At 37.4% G+C, this 18749-nt stretch overlaps 2 protein-coding genes across 2 annotated transcripts in view; one reads left to right on the forward strand and one right to left on the reverse strand.

The window, feature by feature from the left end:
- Positions 1 to 18749, forward strand: part of CDC73 (cell division cycle 73) — a 101301-nt gene that overhangs the window by 52916 nt on the left and 29636 nt on the right. The window lies entirely within an intron of this gene.
- Positions 4976 to 6355, reverse strand: B3GALT2 (beta-1,3-galactosyltransferase 2). The gene has a single exon (XM_010205609.2). It carries the CDS (start codon positions 6263 to 6265, stop codon positions 4997 to 4999), a length of 1269 nt encoding a protein of 422 aa, XP_010203911.1. The 5' UTR covers positions 6266 to 6355; the 3' UTR covers positions 4976 to 4996.

Genomic DNA, 18749 nt, shown 5'->3' on the forward strand with positions numbered 1-18749 from the left:
CTCTCTGTGGAGTTACTGACCTCCTGTTCATGGTGTTGCTATGTCTTGTAATTGGTTGGTTCAGGCCATAGCAAAAAGCATGCACAGTGATCACAAGCTAAAAGTTTGGTTAGGAGAATGGATTTACCTAATAGATTTTTTTTTTTTTTTCCCCCAGAATGGGAGAACAGCTTTTAATTTGGCCTCACTATTCATACTTTTATCACTGAGCCTACCCTGTATTTTTTTAACCTGTGTGGTGTTGATCAGCTGCTGCATTTTTAGTTTCACTCTTCTGATTTCTAAGAGTCGAGAGCTTTTTTAACTGACCTACTGTACAAAGTAGTTCTCCACAGCCTTTCCCCAGCCTCCTGCACTGGAAAGCCTTTGACTTCAGTCTTGCTGTGGGATACAAAGCAAAGACAGTGTTATCTGCTTTCTGACCTACATTTGTACAGTGCAGCATTGCATAGCTGGCGGTGCAGCTTCCCATCCTCCCTCCTTTCCTCCCTGCTCCCTTCACACACAGCTCTGTCTCCTGAAGCGGAGCTGGAGAAGGGAGGCAGGACTGGATGAGCTAGAGATGTAATCTGTAGTAATACAGCAAATACCGTGTCTGTTAGTTATGATCTACAACCTGAAATAATTGTGTTGAGCAAGGATGGGACTGTATGCCACCCAGATTGCATGCTGTTCTACCAGAAAGATCAAATGAAAAGGACAGTAATGCTCTTCAAATTTGATAGATGCAGTTATTGTAGTGTAACTAAGTAATTGTCCAATATTTATTCATTTGTGCTATTTGAGAACACACAATGGGGATAGAGGAGTGGGTTTTAAAATTGAAAAATATGTTAACAACTACTGATGCTTTTGCAAATCTATTACAAGCCTGTTCTTGCTAATAGTGTAGATTTCAGAAGTCGTAGCTTCTGTACTAGCATCTTCCCGCTCCCTTTCATCCCCTCTTGGGAAGTTTTCACACATTGCAATGAGTATTCATTCAAGACGTAAGATTTTCTTGCACTGTGGGATTATGTAGGTATTTTAGATTGAAGAATGATTGGGGATTGTGTTAATATATCAAGAAAATTAGTATAGTGGAAGGGGAGGCAGTCTAAAGTAATGGCTCCTTGATGCTTCCTTCCCCTCCAGTACCTGATTTAGTGTGGATTTTGAGACAATTAATGTATGTCTTGCATGTTAATATATTCTGAAAATGTTTTGTAAATATGGACTGAAACATTTTATGTGACTGCACTGCAAAGAGAACGAAAACTTAAATTACTATTCAAGTAAGGTTAACCTGAAAGCGAGGCTGTGTCATCTCTTATGTAGCACTGCCATCATAACATTTCAAATTTTTAGGACATAAAAAGAATTTATAATATTTAAGTGAAGATCTTAATAGTCACAGAATTTTCCATCAGACCAACCACTGAAGCTTGGAAGTAACTTTACTTGTAACTTGTTTCAGACTAGAAGAAGTCTTGAACTTTACCCGTGAAAAATCTGTCAGTGGCTCGGGATAAGAATCAGTTGTATTACATGGAAACCTGTAGTTGTACATTTTTCCTACTCTGATCTATTGATATGTGATCTGCAACTAAACCACATCACAGGTTTCATTGGAGATATGAAGCGAACAGTTCTGTTGTTGGTGAATATGCAAAATATTCAATAATTTATTTAGTTCAAAGTTAAATAAATAGGAGAAAATTATGGCATCCCAATTTGTTACCACATTTTTCTTTCCCATAATGATGGCACAGATGCTGTTGCATTATTTTGTTTTTTCTATAAGAAGTTGAGAGTCATTATGACTTTTTTGTTTTTGTTTTCAACCTGAAACAGACACAGAGAAGTAGAAACATTTGAAGCAAATGTACAAACTTCTGTAGCTCAATAAATAGTGTTTGGGGTTTGGTTTGGATGGAGGGGTTTTCTTGTTACTTCATTGCGAACACATTAGACTTCTAGATACAAGCTTGTATCTTGTTGCCAAGGAAATATTTTTTTCTCTTTATGGGGAAATGAAATGAGAGAACTTGTCAAAGAGTTTAATTATACAAATAATTATTGCACTGTTTTTAACATGAACTGGTTTTATATTCTAGTAGAGTGAACAAATAGTTTAAACACAAGCTAGAAAACAGTAAGAACATTCAGAGAATAGAATGTAGATCCTTCATTCTGTGATTGCATATTTCATCATACAAACTGTCCCTCCTGCTTCTGAAGATTTGTAATGAAATGTGCGAGAAGAATACTTGAATACAAATTAGGTAGCCTTTGGCTACCTTCATAAGGATTCAAATATATTTGTAGTTTCAACTTATACCCAAACATTACTACAATTTTTTTTCACTATGTTGGACCTATAAGGGGATATTAAAATGGCATTAAAATTTAACATCTTATACTCCTCACTAATATTTTAACTAGCAAGGAGTTTGATATACTGAACTCATAGGCATTTTATCACAATTCTGCCAAGCTTGGGCAGATTGACGTCACGCACGATCTCCAAAGTGGAGTACCCTAGAGGTTGTTTTGCTGCCAAACTTTATGATTCAAGTGCCAAACTATTTAAGGTTTAGTTATTAACCTCTTGGACTGTACCCAGAAGCGAGTAACAGCATTTCGAACTAGCCAGAGTTGGTAAAATCCAAGTAGAGTACATGACAGTCTTGCTTGAAAGTGCTGAAGGCAGGGAACAGTGTTGAAGAACTTTCCAAGGGAAAGGATAGACTGTGTTCTTGGCCAGCATGACTCGGGGAGAGGCCACTTGTGGAATTGTCTGAATACCCTTGAGTAGTAAGCTGGCTTTGAACATTCCCACTGCTTGTCTAAAACTTACACTATTGTGTAAAGCTTGCATATAGTTAAGCCAGGTGGCTTTCAATTGGGCTGTTAATTGTGGCCAGTGTTAGCTGGAAGGAAGCAGACAAAATTGAGTGTGAAGAAAACTACAAATGGGTATTGAAAGAAAGCTCCCAAAGACTCTCTTTAATGCAACTTGCATCTCTGTGTCGCATGAATATCAGTAGTGATCATATAAACAAAGTGAATGCACTTTCGGTCTAGTTGGAGAAGTAATTTCTTCAGAGAGTTACTATTTTTACACACATTTACTTTACCCAGAAATGGACATTTGTACCATTTGAGGTATCTTGGAAATGCACAAAAGTATAATTATCATACCTCAAATACAGCAGATAACAAAATTTAGTGGAGAATCACTAAAAAAGGTAATGAGGAGATTCCCATACTCATCTTCATAAGAGCTGCTTGAATTTCTTCAGAGGGCTAGTCCAGTGCAATACAGTCTGTTTATGTGTGTAAGCTTCTGCATACAGACAGCCTTAGGGCTGCTGAGAGTGCTCAGTAATATGATTTCTCTTTCCATTGCAAAGAAAAAAAAACAACTTAGTGTGATCTCTGTGTTGTGCATGATATGAAAGCTAGGCTTTAAGAACTAGGGAACACTAGAAAAGTAATGCTAAAGGTGGAAATTTCTCTCTTCCTGAGCAGCTTTCCCATGAAGAAGTGAAGTCTGAAGACCATAAATATAATCAATTTTATTAAATAAAAGTACAACAAATATTTGTATTTTATCCAATTAAAAAGTCCCAGTCAAACAGAAAACTAATCACAGTTCTGTCATTTGCTGCTGAGTCAGAGGTGGGTATTGCTTACCCTGGCACTGTGACAAACAGCAATAACCTGAATCTGATAAAGTTCTGCTGTAACTCTGTTGGAAAATAAGCTTTAAAAGTTGTGTCCATTAGAAAACCGGAGACTTGTAAAGAGATTTAACTTCTCTCACTTTGTTTTCAGTGGTACACGTGTGGCTTTATTTTCTAAAATAGCAGATTTTGTTCTCGACCATATTGCTATCTGGAAATCTTCTCATGACCTAGTCTTTCACACCTATGAAGTAAGGTGTGTAGCTTAATTTTCTCTGAAAGACCTATTTTCACTTGCCTGATCCTCATGCTTTGTCAGGAAAGCAGGAAAGAGCGCAATCAAGAAAGATTTCATTGTTTTTCTCCCTCTTTCCACAAAATGACATGTTTTTGAGACTGATAAAAGACTTGACATTCCATTTTGCTTTTCTGATCAGCCTTTGAGTTACCTTAGAGTTATGTAAGGAAATTAATAAGGGACTCAATGAATTTGCGGGAAGATGCCAAGATAAATGTTACTTGGCACCAGATTTTAGGAGCTTGCCATATGAATTCAAGAGAATTAAGTAAATTATGGTCATCTCTTTGAGGAGAATCTAGTTGATCTGCAGTTGAATCTAGAACACTGCTTGGGTTTCTGAAGGTGATGTACAAAGTAGCAGTCTTCTGAACTTTGATTTAATTTATCCCTCCTTTGTAACAAAAATAAGGAACCACCCCAAAAGTGGGCCTCTTTTAAGGGAGTACTTCAGTGTTTTAGAGTTCACTGACAGTGTCTTACTAGTTTTGTAAAGGTGACATTACTACATGTATTATAAAGACGCATACAATAACTTTGATGTGCTATTTGAAGATAAAAACTGATCTGCCCTTTGTGCATTTCCTTAGTTTTGAATGTTTCATTTTGTAGCAGTTGTAGATAACAAGAACTGTTGCATTGAACTAGAGCTAGGAACACATTTTTAAAAATAAAATTTTAGTGTGGAAAATATGCTCAGTTATATTTTATTGGCACGTAAATCAGCAGTTGTACCACCAAAGTGTGCATGCGTATTATTGCACAGGAACACAAAAATCATTAGAGACCATCTTTTTATTTTTCCTCAAATTTGCTGGGAAAACCTTTTGGTTATAGTTTCGTACTATTAGTGTTATCAAGAGCTATAGGAGCTTTTTTTTTTTCAACTCCAAAGATTTTCAGACTTCACTGTGTGATGGGGATTCCCTAAAGGCTGTCCCGTTAAGCTCGTCAGTTTTCACTGTACATGCGTTCAGCAGTATTTACAGATTGCACATGGAGTACATTTGACAGAGGGAGTGTTGCCTTTCTAGTGCAGTTTACGATGGCGATACCTGCCTGCTTTTTCTTTTGCGGCATTGGCACAGGCATTGTGCTTATTTTGTTGTAAGTGGTTCCAGTATTTGATCAGTTCACTAGGTTGGAACTGATGGGAGGTAATTAGGTGGCTATATTTACAGCTGGAGTAAGAAACTCGCCAGTGATTGAAGACAAACTCATTGGGTGGAGGCATGGGGTCAATTCGCAGCTTGGCAAGACAGATCCCCACGTATACATCCTCTAAATGTAAACGTCTGATGCTTAAGGAGACTTTAAAGATTTTTTCTGCTAAATCTCCAGAAAAAACGTAACCAGTTCCAGAGCAGAATACAGGGTAACGTTCACTTGGATACAAATCAGGTGGCATATACCACTTACTATCCTTGTTCCTGTTAGGTGCATATCCTCTCATTAGATAACCTGTAAAATACTTGTGCCTTGGAGGAAGTTCTGGTTTCAGAAGCTTGTGTATTAAATATTCAGTATTGACAAACATGTCGCTGTCAGTTTTCATAACATACGGAACATGTGGACAGTAAGATGCAACCCAGTTCATTCCCATCAGAGTTTTAATAGTTAAATTATAGTAGGTGTCTAAGTATTCTTGTTGAATGATGTCATGGTACTGTTTGCTTTCCTCTAGTATGGTACGCTGGATATATCCATTTATCTTGGTGCTTAACCCCAGCAAAAAAATCCGAACAATGTGGATGCCAGGTGTCAGGCTTTCGTTACCCCAGGTTTGCCGGATAGCTTGTCTAGCTTCCACCTGGCCTGGCTCTGCAGCTATGAGCAATATTAGAAAAGGGGTCTTCTCCTGACACTTATCAGGTTCGTTGATGATGTATTTGAAATGATATAAGGTCGGATGCCCGGTACCTTTCTCATTGTAAATACTTCCATTGGCGCTGAGAGTGTTTTCCAATCCAGTTACCCCTTGCGGTGACAGATCCGTGTTGTTGGAGTTGATGACTGTTTGAGGCCTGAGCGTCTGAGGTACGGCTTCTTTCCACACATTCCTTACAGAGCTGTGGTTTGTCTCGCTTTTTGTAGACCTAAATCCTCGTATCGTGTAAGCCATGGGATTTTCTTTGAATCCAGCCCTGCTTGGCAGCCAGTCATGATGATTAAAGAACAGAAACATAGCAAAAAGAAATACGAGAGAGATCAGGCCAATGAGATGGGTGCGAAACAGAGACCTTTTAGTATTCCAGGTCATCTTTACAAAGCAGCAGTGTCGTCTTCTCCACTGAAGCATGTTGTAGGAATCCAATGATGGATATGAGGCAACGCCCAAGCAAAATGCTGTTCTGATTGTTTTTGAATCCGCTGCTATTCTTTGGTATTCATTTTCTCTTGTTCTCGTTGAGTATTTGTCTGCAAATGGCTCTCTCTGCAAAGATTTTAAAAAACAAAGTCAGAAATCTTTAATTTTACACACTTGTTTATAAAGGGTTACAGTGGGAAACTAGATATAAAATTGAGTGTAATTTCTTTGATAAAAACGGCCCATGTTAATACAAACAAGGTTTGATTCAGGGTAAAAGCCAAGCTTGTTTTATGATATAGAGTTGACTTGATTTGTTGTCTTTTCAAAATGCTTTTTATATGGTAAAACTTTAGACAATCTTGAGTTCCAGAAGTAAAAAGGCGGAAAAAATTGAATTGATCATGTTAGCAGAAAAAGTGTGAAGTAGAGGTAAATTGCTTCACGTATAGTGACTGTGAAATCCTTGCATGGTGTTTGAGAAGGACTGAATGAAAAGGCCTTGATACCAGATGGAAGGTTTATTGGCATTAATTAAAATTGATTTGACATGCAGAGGCTAGTATGGCTCAGAGTTTAAAAACCCTTTTTGTAAAATGGTCATGTATTGGTGGTGGGACAGACGGCGCAAGGTTGATTATGGCAGAGTTGTGTTAGTCACAGTACACTGCTTGGCGTGTTTCCACCGGCCCCGACTGTGTTCAGAAAGTCAATGAGAAGTTGCACCTGTCAAAATTAATTTTCAGGGTCCAGTAACCTCACTGCACAGCCCACGCATGATAACAGTGGATAACATTTTCGGTCACCTTTCAGGCACCTTTAACCTTATACTCCACAATAAAGGGAAGTATTGAATGGAGCACTTGGCTGGCGTGCCAAGCTCATATGCTGCTGCATTAAAATCAAACTGTTGACTTTTGGTAGGCAGGGGTCTTGGGTAAATATTCATATCAACGCCCAACTATCCAATTGAACATGATTTTGAGGTTTTTTCCACTCTATAAATACACATGTAAATACTACAGTTCAGGTACTATACAGAAATTTCAAGTATTGTTCCCAGCAGCTGTAACTGTAGGGAAAAGTGCCAAAGTAGTCTGTGCTTCATTTTCTCTTAATTTTTTTTTTCATATGCAAGAACAGAGTCTATATGGCAGCTTCATGATGCTGCATATTAAAAACTGATCACATCATCTCTTAAATGAACCTTTCACTGCACAGTAGCAATTCGTTTGTGATTTTTCAATTTGCTCTAATTTATTTCTGGGCCCTAGGGTTTTGTATAGGAAAAAGGATGACAGTTCAACAAGAGTCCATAGAAAATGCTTTTTCTAATATAAATGTCTAATTTATTAATTGCTTGTTATCTTCTAAACCCAATATTTGGATTAATTTCTGACTCTAAAAACTAAATTACGTGTTGCAAGGGAAATTACAGGATTTTACGTGGTAAGGAAGTAATTTAAGCCGAGATGGCAGTGGAATAATGTATTATTAAACTGTATGTGTGTGGCTTAACATTCAATCTGCCTGGTTCACGTAAGGGAAAATTTGTATTTCGAAGGGGTAGAGAGAGATGTATAACCGACGTTTATTTGAATTACTATATGTCAGTTTATGTATAAACAAAATGAGGTGTATGCAGAGGATGACTGCTTCGGAGTGGCTGGGAGCAAGGGGAGGCGGTGGTGCAGCGAGCCCGGCTGTCTGTCCCCGCAGCCTCCGCCAGGAGGAGCAGGGAAGGGGAATTTCCACTCGGGTTGTGGCGGCGGCAACCCGCCTGAAAGAAATTCCTTCGTTCTATATGAGAAACGGCAAACCGTTTGCCCAGTGATCTGTTGAGCACTTCCCTGTCGTTGTGCTACTACACAGCGTTCGTTAATTTCCTTTCAAGCTCACAGAAAGTATTTCTAGTGTATTATTATTATTATTTTTAAACTACTTTGGACTGATGCCACTCACTGGAGACTGAACTATCTTTCTAAATATTATTTTCCAGTCTACAGCTGTTGAACATGTGTATCTCTGTTAAAAGTGTGTCTAAAGTATGCAGCTTGAGAATTAACCTGAAATTCCACACTACTCTTTATATGCTGGTTTAACTCAGACCCTAACTTCATGTTAAAGAAAATAAGCCCCTAGCATGGAAGACTTATGTTTATCTGACCACTCATACCTACTTTTGCATGCTGAGAAAATAAAAACTAGCCCTCAAAATTGAGAACTTTTAGTTTCTCTGCAGTGTGTAGAGTTTTAAAGGAACACTCAGCTGTTTGGGAAGAATATCTCTAGATAAGCAAACATAAATGTCATTTCAGTGTCCTAGATCTCAGGGGAGGTAATTGTCTGATACCAGTTTGGAGGGCAACAGTGGGAATATTATGGCATGTGTACACAATATAGGAAGAAAGTGAAACCCAGAATTTCACAAATGGGGAACTGTTAGCTCAAATTGTCATACAGAATTGTTCCACTTCTAAAAGTGCAGTCATTAAGTGCAAATACTTCAGCAAATCTGCTCTGCACTACTAATGTGTGTTTAATTTTTAATTGAGGTAGTGTTTTGTTGGGCACCTACTTTCTTATGGCAACAGGCAAAAGGGAGAATCTTAAGTTATGTAAATATCTGTGTAAACTGAAACTGTTTTCAGGTGCTATCTTTCCATGATGCACAGAGAAAGTGTCCCAGAAAAGGTAGTTGTAATGGCCAAAACCTTTAATTTAGGTTGCCTGTTCACATTGTGCACATAAAAATGCGTTTTACAATGACAGATAGAACTAGATTAATAAGAAATTTCAAGAGTCATTTCTCACTTCCATATTTTCCTGATTTTTCAAGGTTGGAGTTTCCTAGAAAATCTTCAATGTCTGTTTGCCCTTTGAAAAGGCATTGTAAGGATATGGGAAGAACCCACAGTCACTCCTCAGCTTTTTAAAACTATTGAATAGAAAAAACAAATAACTTTATGTCCAAATTCTTTGTAATTCAGGTATAAAACATTTCAAAGCATTTGAAATACAGTAACGGCAATTACACCTTGGGGAAAAAGTGCTACATGCTAGGATGCATTGTTTAAAAATAATGTGAACAGCTATCGATATCTACCAAAGCCACCATCAAATAGTTTCATGTTTAAAAAAAAAAAAATCTCACTTTTCGATTAGGGCTCTAACCTGCTTTTGCAAAATATTCAAAACTTAATTTCACAGAAGCCTTATGACCATTGGCACCCACCATTGGCAGTAGGTAAGAGAGCCCAATTGTAGCAAAAGATCCCTCTGCAATCACCTTTTCCTCTGAAAGTGTGGTGTTGCATTTAGCTCTGCATTTTGAAGATAGGATTTATAATAGTTCTGCTTCATTTTTGGCACTGGGCTGTGCAGTCACTGCTGCATTATGAAATGCCAAATACATAAACTGTGAATGCCTCTTGAATTTTTATTTGTGCTCTGTGCTCCACTCTGTGTTTTGGTTTCTTGTACTTTCAATTCTGTTCTATAATTACAGCTTTGCAAATTGGGGCATTCAACTTCCTATGCACATGTCCTGGATTTTCATATTTTGATTAGCTGTGTGGGCAAACTCTTTAATTAGAGGGAAGAGTTCAGAAGGCAGCCCGAGTCGGTGTTCTGATAAACAGCAGCAGTGAGGATTGCATATAAGGCCTTGTGTAACGTGCCCGAGTTCACTTACAAACTGCATTAATCTTTTGCACAAAACAGTACTTGGGATGAGGTTTGATGTGCAGGTTTTTACATGTCAGCTATGAAAGTCACACCACTAGCTAGGCATGCTTCTGCAGGAGCATTGCCTGAGGGCACAATTTTTTGTTTTAAAAGTTATGGAAAGTGACTTTACCTTCTAAATGTCTTGAAAGTAATCTGAAATGGGTGATTGTAGTATGCTACATCTATAAGATATGTGAACTCTTACTGGTTGCAGTTGGTTTACTGCACATTAGCATTGCCTTGGGCAAAAAAAGCATGTTTTTATTGACTGTTAATGATTTATTGTAGCTTATTGCTAGCTCCTGCACATAAGCACTTTATTTCTGTGGTGTATTATATTGCTATAGATTTAGGTCTTAAATTTGTATTGCAAGTATTCATCACGATTGTTTGCTGGTAGTGAGGAAGTATTTAAATTTCAACAATAAATAGAAATGAAAGGCAATTAGGTGGAATGTCATTTTGGAATCCAAGTTAAACAGTCAGTGTTTTCATATTAAACAGAAACTGTAATGATGGCATGAGATAAGTTACGTGCTCACCATTTTGAGTGTATAGTGTTTGAAGGTTTCCTTTCGGGATATCAGGGGAGTCTGATGTTACTTGTAAAACGTGGTGCCTGATTGCACTACTGATGGTTTAAGTCACGTCCAATCTTTTGCACGCTCCCAGCTCATGCTTGGCTGATATTAGTCTGATGATGTTCTGCGTGTGTTTTGAGGGGAAAAAAGGATGTGTAAAATGGTCTGAAGGTACTTTTAAGATAATATAATTTGACTGTTTTGGATGGTTCAGTGCTGTCAGTATGTCACATCAGGAACATTTTACCAGTGCTTTAAGATTACTTCAGATAAGGATTAATTCTGACCTAGTTTGAGGGGATTTCTGGTGGGTTTTTTCGTGTATTGAGTGGGGGTTGAGTTTTTAATTTCTCAGTTAAAGCAGTCATTACAGTAGCAACATTATCCCTTTAATCCCTCCTCTCTAGCCACCCCAGCCTCGTGCAGACTGTCAGAAATGCATTTAGTAAGTGTTGAGGTAGTGACATTGTGCTGTGGGAGACTAAAACCTGCTAGAATTCTTTCTGCCTGTCCAGAGACATGTTATCTCTGGGCTCTGCAAATTAGGAACAATCATTATCTGTAATGGCTGAAAAGGTAACAGACAATTGAATGAATAATCACACACAAGGATTTGACATACCTTCCTTGGTCAGGCCATTTATGGTGCGAGGATTATACCCACAGAAAATAGTTTTGGCACGCCATCACTTCAGCAAAAAAGATGCTATCGAACATGCGCACATCCCCCAACAGTCTGCTTCCTGCGATTGCTTTTCACAGTATCCAATCTGTCCATCTGTCTGCTCGTTGCTGTGTTACCTTCCTTGCTCATAAGTATTGCCCTTGTCTTGGGGCTTTTTGTTCATCCTTCGAACAAAAGGACAGTAGTTGTTGTTTCTGTTCTGATCCGGGGCTGTCTGGTGTTCACGGCCGATGTATTAGAGCCGTTACATCTGGTGTTTCCCTTGTCGGACAATGCAGTGCTGTGTTCTCCTCTCCTCAGTATCCATATTTCTAATGGTAATGTTAGCAGGGAGTGCTAGCGCGTAGTGGTTCAGTTGCCTTCGGTAATAGGATTTCCCTCTATTCCTTCCTTCATTGTTGCTAGGCAGTAATAGAAAAGGTTTTGAGCTGTTTTAACCGAAGATTCTGGTCTATAAAATCCATTCCGTAGTTCTTCAGCTGCTGCACAGGCAGGCAGCAGTTTAAATGTGGGCTTTGACAGATGCTGTCTTCTGACAGAGCAGAATTTAACGTCATTGCTTGGCTGGATCCCACGTGATTGTTTGCATTCATTTTGACTAAATCCAAAGGCAGGCAGGAAGCTTTACGGGCTCCTGCTCCTATTTGATAAATGATACACACTCAGTTCATACACAGTGATAGGTGAATAGTATAAAAATTGTATGATTATGAAATGAATGATTGAGGTTTTTTTCAAATTGTTTTCACATTTCCTTGACACTGTAACTTATGATTCTCCAAGGGGTTTTTAGTGCTAGACATTCTATTCTTGTATTCCAAAAGCTGTTCTACAGTGCAGAGGAATTACAAGCATTTAAACACTGAAGCTTGATTTAACCCATTTGGCTCTATTTGAGGATAAATCTTTTGTTCATCCTTGCCAAAGAAAAAATGAAACTGTACTACTTTGCTTGTACTTCCTTAACACGTGCTTGCTCAATAAAAGCTGCTTTTCATAATCTTAGGGCAGTCAGTTAAGATGGACAACACTAATGTAGAAGCATATGCTGTTAAGCTACCTTTCTGCTGTTAATGGCTTTCTTCCTTGGGAAAGTTCAGTCTGGTATTGCAAAATTGGGGGCACTGGATTTCAATTATTGATGGATCTAAAATGTCTTTCATCTGCTACAGGCATACCTATATTAGAGAATTTGCCTTTCTGGTCATAATGAAACTTGTATTCCTTTCATTTCTGCCCTTTCAATGACTGACCCTTCTATGCTGAAACATCTTTTTATGTTTCCTATATCTCATAAATACAAGATCACAACAGATAGCTCAGAAAATAGAAAGATACCACTGAACTTACTTACATATGTATTAGTCACTGTGTTTGTCCACTTTATTTTGAGAAGTTAGTGACTAGCTCTTTAGACTGGTGGTTTTGGTTGGTTGGGTGTTTTTTCTGCCAAAGGATAAAGAAGCTATAATTGCTCAATCATATTGTAACTGATTAGTAAAATTGAGGGTAGATACGTCCTTTACTGGCAAATAAGTCTTCCCCAGGCAGTCAGTGTGTTTTACTATTCTCGATGCATATTCTCATAATATACTAGAAATATAGTCAGATTTATATCCTCCTGACTCAATCATCTATGTACACTATTAATCTAGTCCTATTTTTAATGTGCTTGTTTCCTAATGATAGTTTTCACAATTCCTGTGATCCGATTTGAGGACATTTTAGAACCATGAGCATATTCCCTAAGTATTAATTATAAATATGACATGCATACCAGTGAAGACTTGTATCTCCTTCATCAAATTTGGTATTGGAAAAAAATGATGGGGGGGGGTGGGTGTATATGTCTGTCAGCGGGGCAGCAGAGTGAGAGAGGAGACACCCATGTGCAGCACCACTTACTGCTCTGGGACGTTTATGAATAATTGAGAATCAGTGCTTTAAAAGGTTGCCTGTGTGCTCTGTGTACTGCATTTTCCACTCAAGCATACAAAGCTTTCTTATCTATGTAGTGTAATATACAGAACTTTATACAATATGTTTCTGGGTATATACAAATATGTGTCAGTTTGCCTAGGAGTATTGTCAATTTACTGCATTCTGGGCTGCAAGGAGAAAATCTAATGAGATATCGCTGTAATTAATTTACCCGTGTTGCTTTACATAGAAACAAGCAATGATTTTCTGAATGCCAGCATGTAAATCTGCCTCTGATTTTTGAATTTTCAGGTAAGGCATATAACATTGTATTCAAGAAACTAGTCTAAATCCCAACAAAATTATTATTAAACTCCATGGTGTTTCTACTTTATTTAGTACTACCCTGAAGTCTGTCTCAGAGGTTTGTGAGTTACATATAGTATGTTTACATACTGTGATGAGCAGAGCTGTTGTTATTTTTCTGTAAATGCTCAATAGTAAATATTAAATATTTTTTCTAAATATCCATTTTAAAGTAAATTTAGACTGTAATAAACGTCCGCTTTGGCTTTTAAATATGTGACTATATCATATGTGCATAGCTTGTTAAGTTCAGGTGGTACCTGTTATTTTCTGTAAAATTCATTGTCTTGACATGAACAAACTGAATTGTTAAATCATAATAAACAATTCCTCTTGTTCACTCATTCTTTGCTTTTAAAGGGTGAGCAGATCTTTTCTCATCTTACAGGAAAGTGAGGAAAGCTTTGATTTTTCTACTACTTTCTATCTGGGTGTGACTTCAGAGAGCGAAACTTAGAGGAGGAAGTACCTTTTCTTTTATAGAGCTTAATTATTTACTACTTTTATATGATCCTGTATGTTTATGGATATATCAGGAGAGCAGAGCATACTTTGTACTGGAAATATGACCTGAATGTTTGAGTAATCTTGCTGGGCTGGAGGTCAGAATGAGCATTATTTCGTCTAAATCTCACTGTGAAGGGTCAGTGGACGGCCTGTTCTTGATCCTGGGAGTAGTATGTTCTGTAATGTTACTATGGTTACCTCTTAAATTAGAAGCTGCAGTGTTAGTGTTTCAAATGCTGCCATCTATTAAGACTAAGGAGGAGTTACCCTGATGTGAAGATGTGTAACGTGTGTGTAAGGAACATTTTGGAGCTACCATGGCTTGCGCAAGCTTGGCTGTTCAGTGAGTTCTGCAAAGCTAGAAGCAGATGCAATGAGTCAGAAAAGATGTCATAGAGTAATCTGTGCATGTGACAACTCTGAACTAGGCAAAGTGTACTTACAGTTAACAAAGGTGTATAAGTTGGGAATATTATCTGAAAATGTCTGAAAAACTTTAGCTACCTGTGTGTCATTTTTAGAGAGTATCAGTAGAATCTTGCCTGATTGGAAAGAAATCAGACCCAAAGACTAAGCCATTAAATCAAGTTCTCTCTTGACACTGTTAACAGGAGTTTCTCAAATGAATTTAGAGTGGTTGAGATAGTCAGGTGTGTGTGGTGTGGCCTGGTGGCCATGAGTCCCACAAAAATGAAACTAAGGATGTATTTCATAAAGCTGATCTGTCAACGGAATGTTCCCATATGGACTGTGTGGCTTGCTCTAGGTGGTCCTGCTCTGGCATGGGGGTTGGACTAGATGATCTTTCAAGGTCCCTTCCAATCTCTACTATTCTGTGACTCTCCTTTCTTGGTAATCTGTGAATACTTTGCCAAGACTTGTTCCATTTTGTTGTAGTAAAATGTAGTATTATTTCAGCTGTAATATGTTGAAAATCTTTCAATTGACATTTCAAAATTATTAATGGCAACATTTTCAAGGTTATTTTTGCTTTTAAGCTGCATTCTGGAAATGTACTTAATACAGAAGTTCACAACAGCTTTTAATTTTGTGTAAGAATTACTGTGTATATGACCAGTGGCCACTCTGCTCTTTGTTTCAAAAAGAATCTTTCTTCCATAAGTTATTTGGAGTGGAGAGGGCAGGGTTGATGGAATATTTGTGATTTTCTTGGATGCTTTGTGATCCCAACACTTTTCTTAACTATCACAAGCATGTTTGTAACTGAATGAGAAATAGCAATCTAGAAATGACCACAAGTGTCAGTATTGCCTACCTTATTTTCCTTTGCAGATTTTCACAGTTGCTTAGCTATTTCAGAAACTCAGCTTATGCTTGCTACATTTTTTACTAAATGGTCAAGATTTTGCACTCTATTCTAATCACACTTAAGCTATAAACTTAGCAATTTCATTAGTTCTTGGGTGTCTTAAATTTTAAGCAGAAATACAGCAACATAGATCAGTCTGAAATAGTGAAAGGACTGGAAAAAGTTTCCAGTTATTCTGAAACATGCATGTTTTTGTTTGATAATGAATAGTTGATAATTGTTATATCATTCAACAAGGTATAGAAGCACATTGCCTCACTTGACAAAGTTGTGAGAGACAAAAAAGATCAAGTGCTATTTTCAAGTCAGGAGGGTGCTTCTTATTCTGTCTGCCTTAAGAAACATTTGAAAAACATGCTTCATGATTCTAAAGATGTTATTTTTCTATGTAAACTGATATTTTAGGTATCCAACTGGAATTCAGTATGTGCTATCACAGCTTCGTGTGAGGAACACAAGTTTGGAGTGTGCTTCAAACTTCATTTGAAAAGCCAAGTTACAAAATAGTTTCTGTCTACTTTATTTCTGGTTTGAGTGTTAGACAAACGTTTTGTATTGCACTACTGTCCAGACACATTTCTGTCCTCGATAATCTGCTGCTTGCTTTACTTCTGTATTCTGCCTTTACATGTCTTCCTCCAGGCTTTGCATCCAATTATTACTGATCTCAAGTGCTAAATGCAGATATTTTTTTTTTTCCAGGGGGGTGGACAAACTAGTTTCATTTGTATTATGCAGAATTTTTGGTTGTGCTATTCTTCCTTGATGAACTAGCAATCCAGTGCCAGCAGAAATATTTTCTGCCTGTCACAAGTGTTCCTTTTGCATTCTGAGAAGAGCAGAGACTTTGAAGCTTTGATTCAGCACAGCAGGGGGAGAGAAGGCCAACCAGCAGAAGTACCAAATGTTCACAGGCAGTTTGAAGAACAACTGTAGAAAAAATAGACTTCTGTTTTTCCCCTTGCCTTATGACTTACCTTTAACAACCACCCTCACACCCCCTGCATGAGAATTGTAAATGAAAACTTATATTCTTATGGGAAGTGAGACTTTGGAGAAGAACCGATAATACCTATTGAATTTCTTCAGGTAGGAAGAGGACATCCATGAGAGTCAATAGGCCACCAGCTTTTATGCTTGAGGAGAAAAATGTGTTGTTCAAACTGTTACCACCTGTCCAGCCACTTCTCTTTGCCTGATTCCTTCATGCAAAAGGTCCAAAAAGATGCTTTTCCCTTAGACTATCTTTAGGCTCTTGAGGCATCTAGCACTTCTTTCCCAATAAGTCAAAGTGTCTTGGCCCATCAGTTTCGTCACCAGGATGCAGACCTCCTGCCCAGCACTCTTCCTTGGACTGCTAGATGAGCTATGTAGCCTTTTTTTGTAAGACTGATTAAAAGGTTAGCAGCTTCAACTGGTCACCTTCTTGGTACATTTTTTCCCCTATGTATTATGGCTTGTATGTGAATACGGAGACATTTTATCGGCCTAAGAAGTTCCAGGTTTTGAAGTTGAAACTGGTGACACAGATATTTAGTTTGTGTTAAATAACATGAAGTTGTAGAGCTGGACTATCAGAGCTGTCAGAATTTCACTTGTGGAGTTGAGAGCCGTATTGAATCTTTGTTACATTTCCTCAGTAGTTTCAGCACATGAATTCCTGCAGTTCCATCCTGTAGGTATCCTCATTTACAACTAGTGCTGTGGGACGTGCAGGGTTTACAACAGAAATAAGAGAGGAGGTTTAGTAAGTATCTTAAATGCCTGAAACCTTTTCTTCAAGCATAGGTGCTTAAACAAGGAAAACCAATTAAATTAGTGGAAAAATCCTTCCTCCAGAGATCCAAGAGGTTTTCCTTGTAATAAATTTAAGCAATATTTGTTCATTTTTCCATGTTCCATGCATTGCTTTTTTTTGTAATGTCCATCAATTTGAGGTAGTTTCCAATTAGTGTATATGAACGATAAGCTGATTTCAACACGTGCTGAGTTTTATCATATAGTGTGCTTAACATAATCGAACTACTTTTTGATTATTTCAAAGCTGATTCTGTTTTGTGGCAAAAAAATCCTTTGTATGTAAATATTAATTTGTATTTGCTTCTGATGAACAAAGAAATCAAATTGCTATACAAAATGACTTTTCATAGCTTTACTTGCTGATTTGTCCTGCAGATATTCGACTTTTGAAATTCCCATTAAAATTAAATGATAGCATCCTTTAAGCAGTGTCCAAGGACAAGAAAACTATGTTGTGAAAATCACGTGTAAGATTCTAGATAAATTTTGTGAACCCAAGGAATCTTTTTCATGTAAATTACTAATGTAGATTGTAGCTAATGTAGCTACCAGAACCAGTGCTCAAATGCATGATCTAGTGCAGATCCTTACAACTGTGTTTGGTATGTTAATTGACAAAGAATATTAGTTCAGAATTAGGAATTTTTATTCTTTTCTCTACCATCTTAAAATATATTTCTGACTTAAATTCCAGTTACCTTTTTTTTTTTTTTTGTGGTTTAATGACTTTTAACAGAAGAAATCAGACCCAGATTTTGCTCATCTTGTCCATCTCAGGATAATATTAAGAATTATTAATGCATATTATAGGGAGGTATATGTTGAACAGAAAAATATACTGGATATATTTAATGTAATAATGCTGAATTCATAATTTTTTTCCTAAAATTAAAAAGAATATGGTTTTTTTTTCTAATAAAGAGATATATATTCATGTAACTCTTAATCACCATCTGCAAAGATTTCTATCACCGATTTGCTTTACCAAAGTAAATTCATAGGGAGTATCTGTTATCTAAAAAAACCCTTAAAAAACTGTCTCTTAAACTCTTAAAGCCACAAATCGCATGACCTTGGATGATGGGTTGCATGTTGAAAACTCTTTTAAGTCTTCTCCTCTCAAGGATTTGTGTAACTCAGCATTCAGACTTCTACAACTGCTACTGTAATTCTTGGTTAATGCATGTTTGTGCTTTACTAATCTGTGAGTGTTATAGTTTACATTGCAGAAGACAAGAAATAAGTTCATGAAGACCAAGTCTGACCTTCCCCTCTGGATCTTTGCATCTTCATCTTACTGTTTGCTTTGGAGTTACTTCTTTTGACAAATGCCATGTAATTCTTTTAATATCAGTAGGAAGCATAATAGTGCAAAGAAGAAAACAGTCGTTTTGTACTTCTGTTGCATTTCTAGGTAAGCAAGCAGAGCAATTAATTTAATGAGGTCTGGATACAATACAAAAAGGGAATCCCTTTTTCTTTTGAGAATCTAGGTCACCTTGTATGAAGATTTCTTTGCCGTGAAAACAATCTCTTTCTTTGCCTTTTTTTTCTTCC

This window comes from Colius striatus, chromosome 10, assembly GCF_028858725.1.
Source record: "Colius striatus isolate bColStr4 chromosome 10, bColStr4.1.hap1, whole genome shotgun sequence".
NCBI classification, from domain to species: Eukaryota; Metazoa; Chordata; class Aves; order Coliiformes; family Coliidae; genus Colius; species Colius striatus.

Excerpts from the sequence above, each read along its gene's own strand:
- B3GALT2 (XM_010205609.2), bottom strand. The coding sequence starts at position 6,265 with ATGCTTCAGTGGAGAAGACGACACTGCTGCTTTGTAAAGATGACCTGG.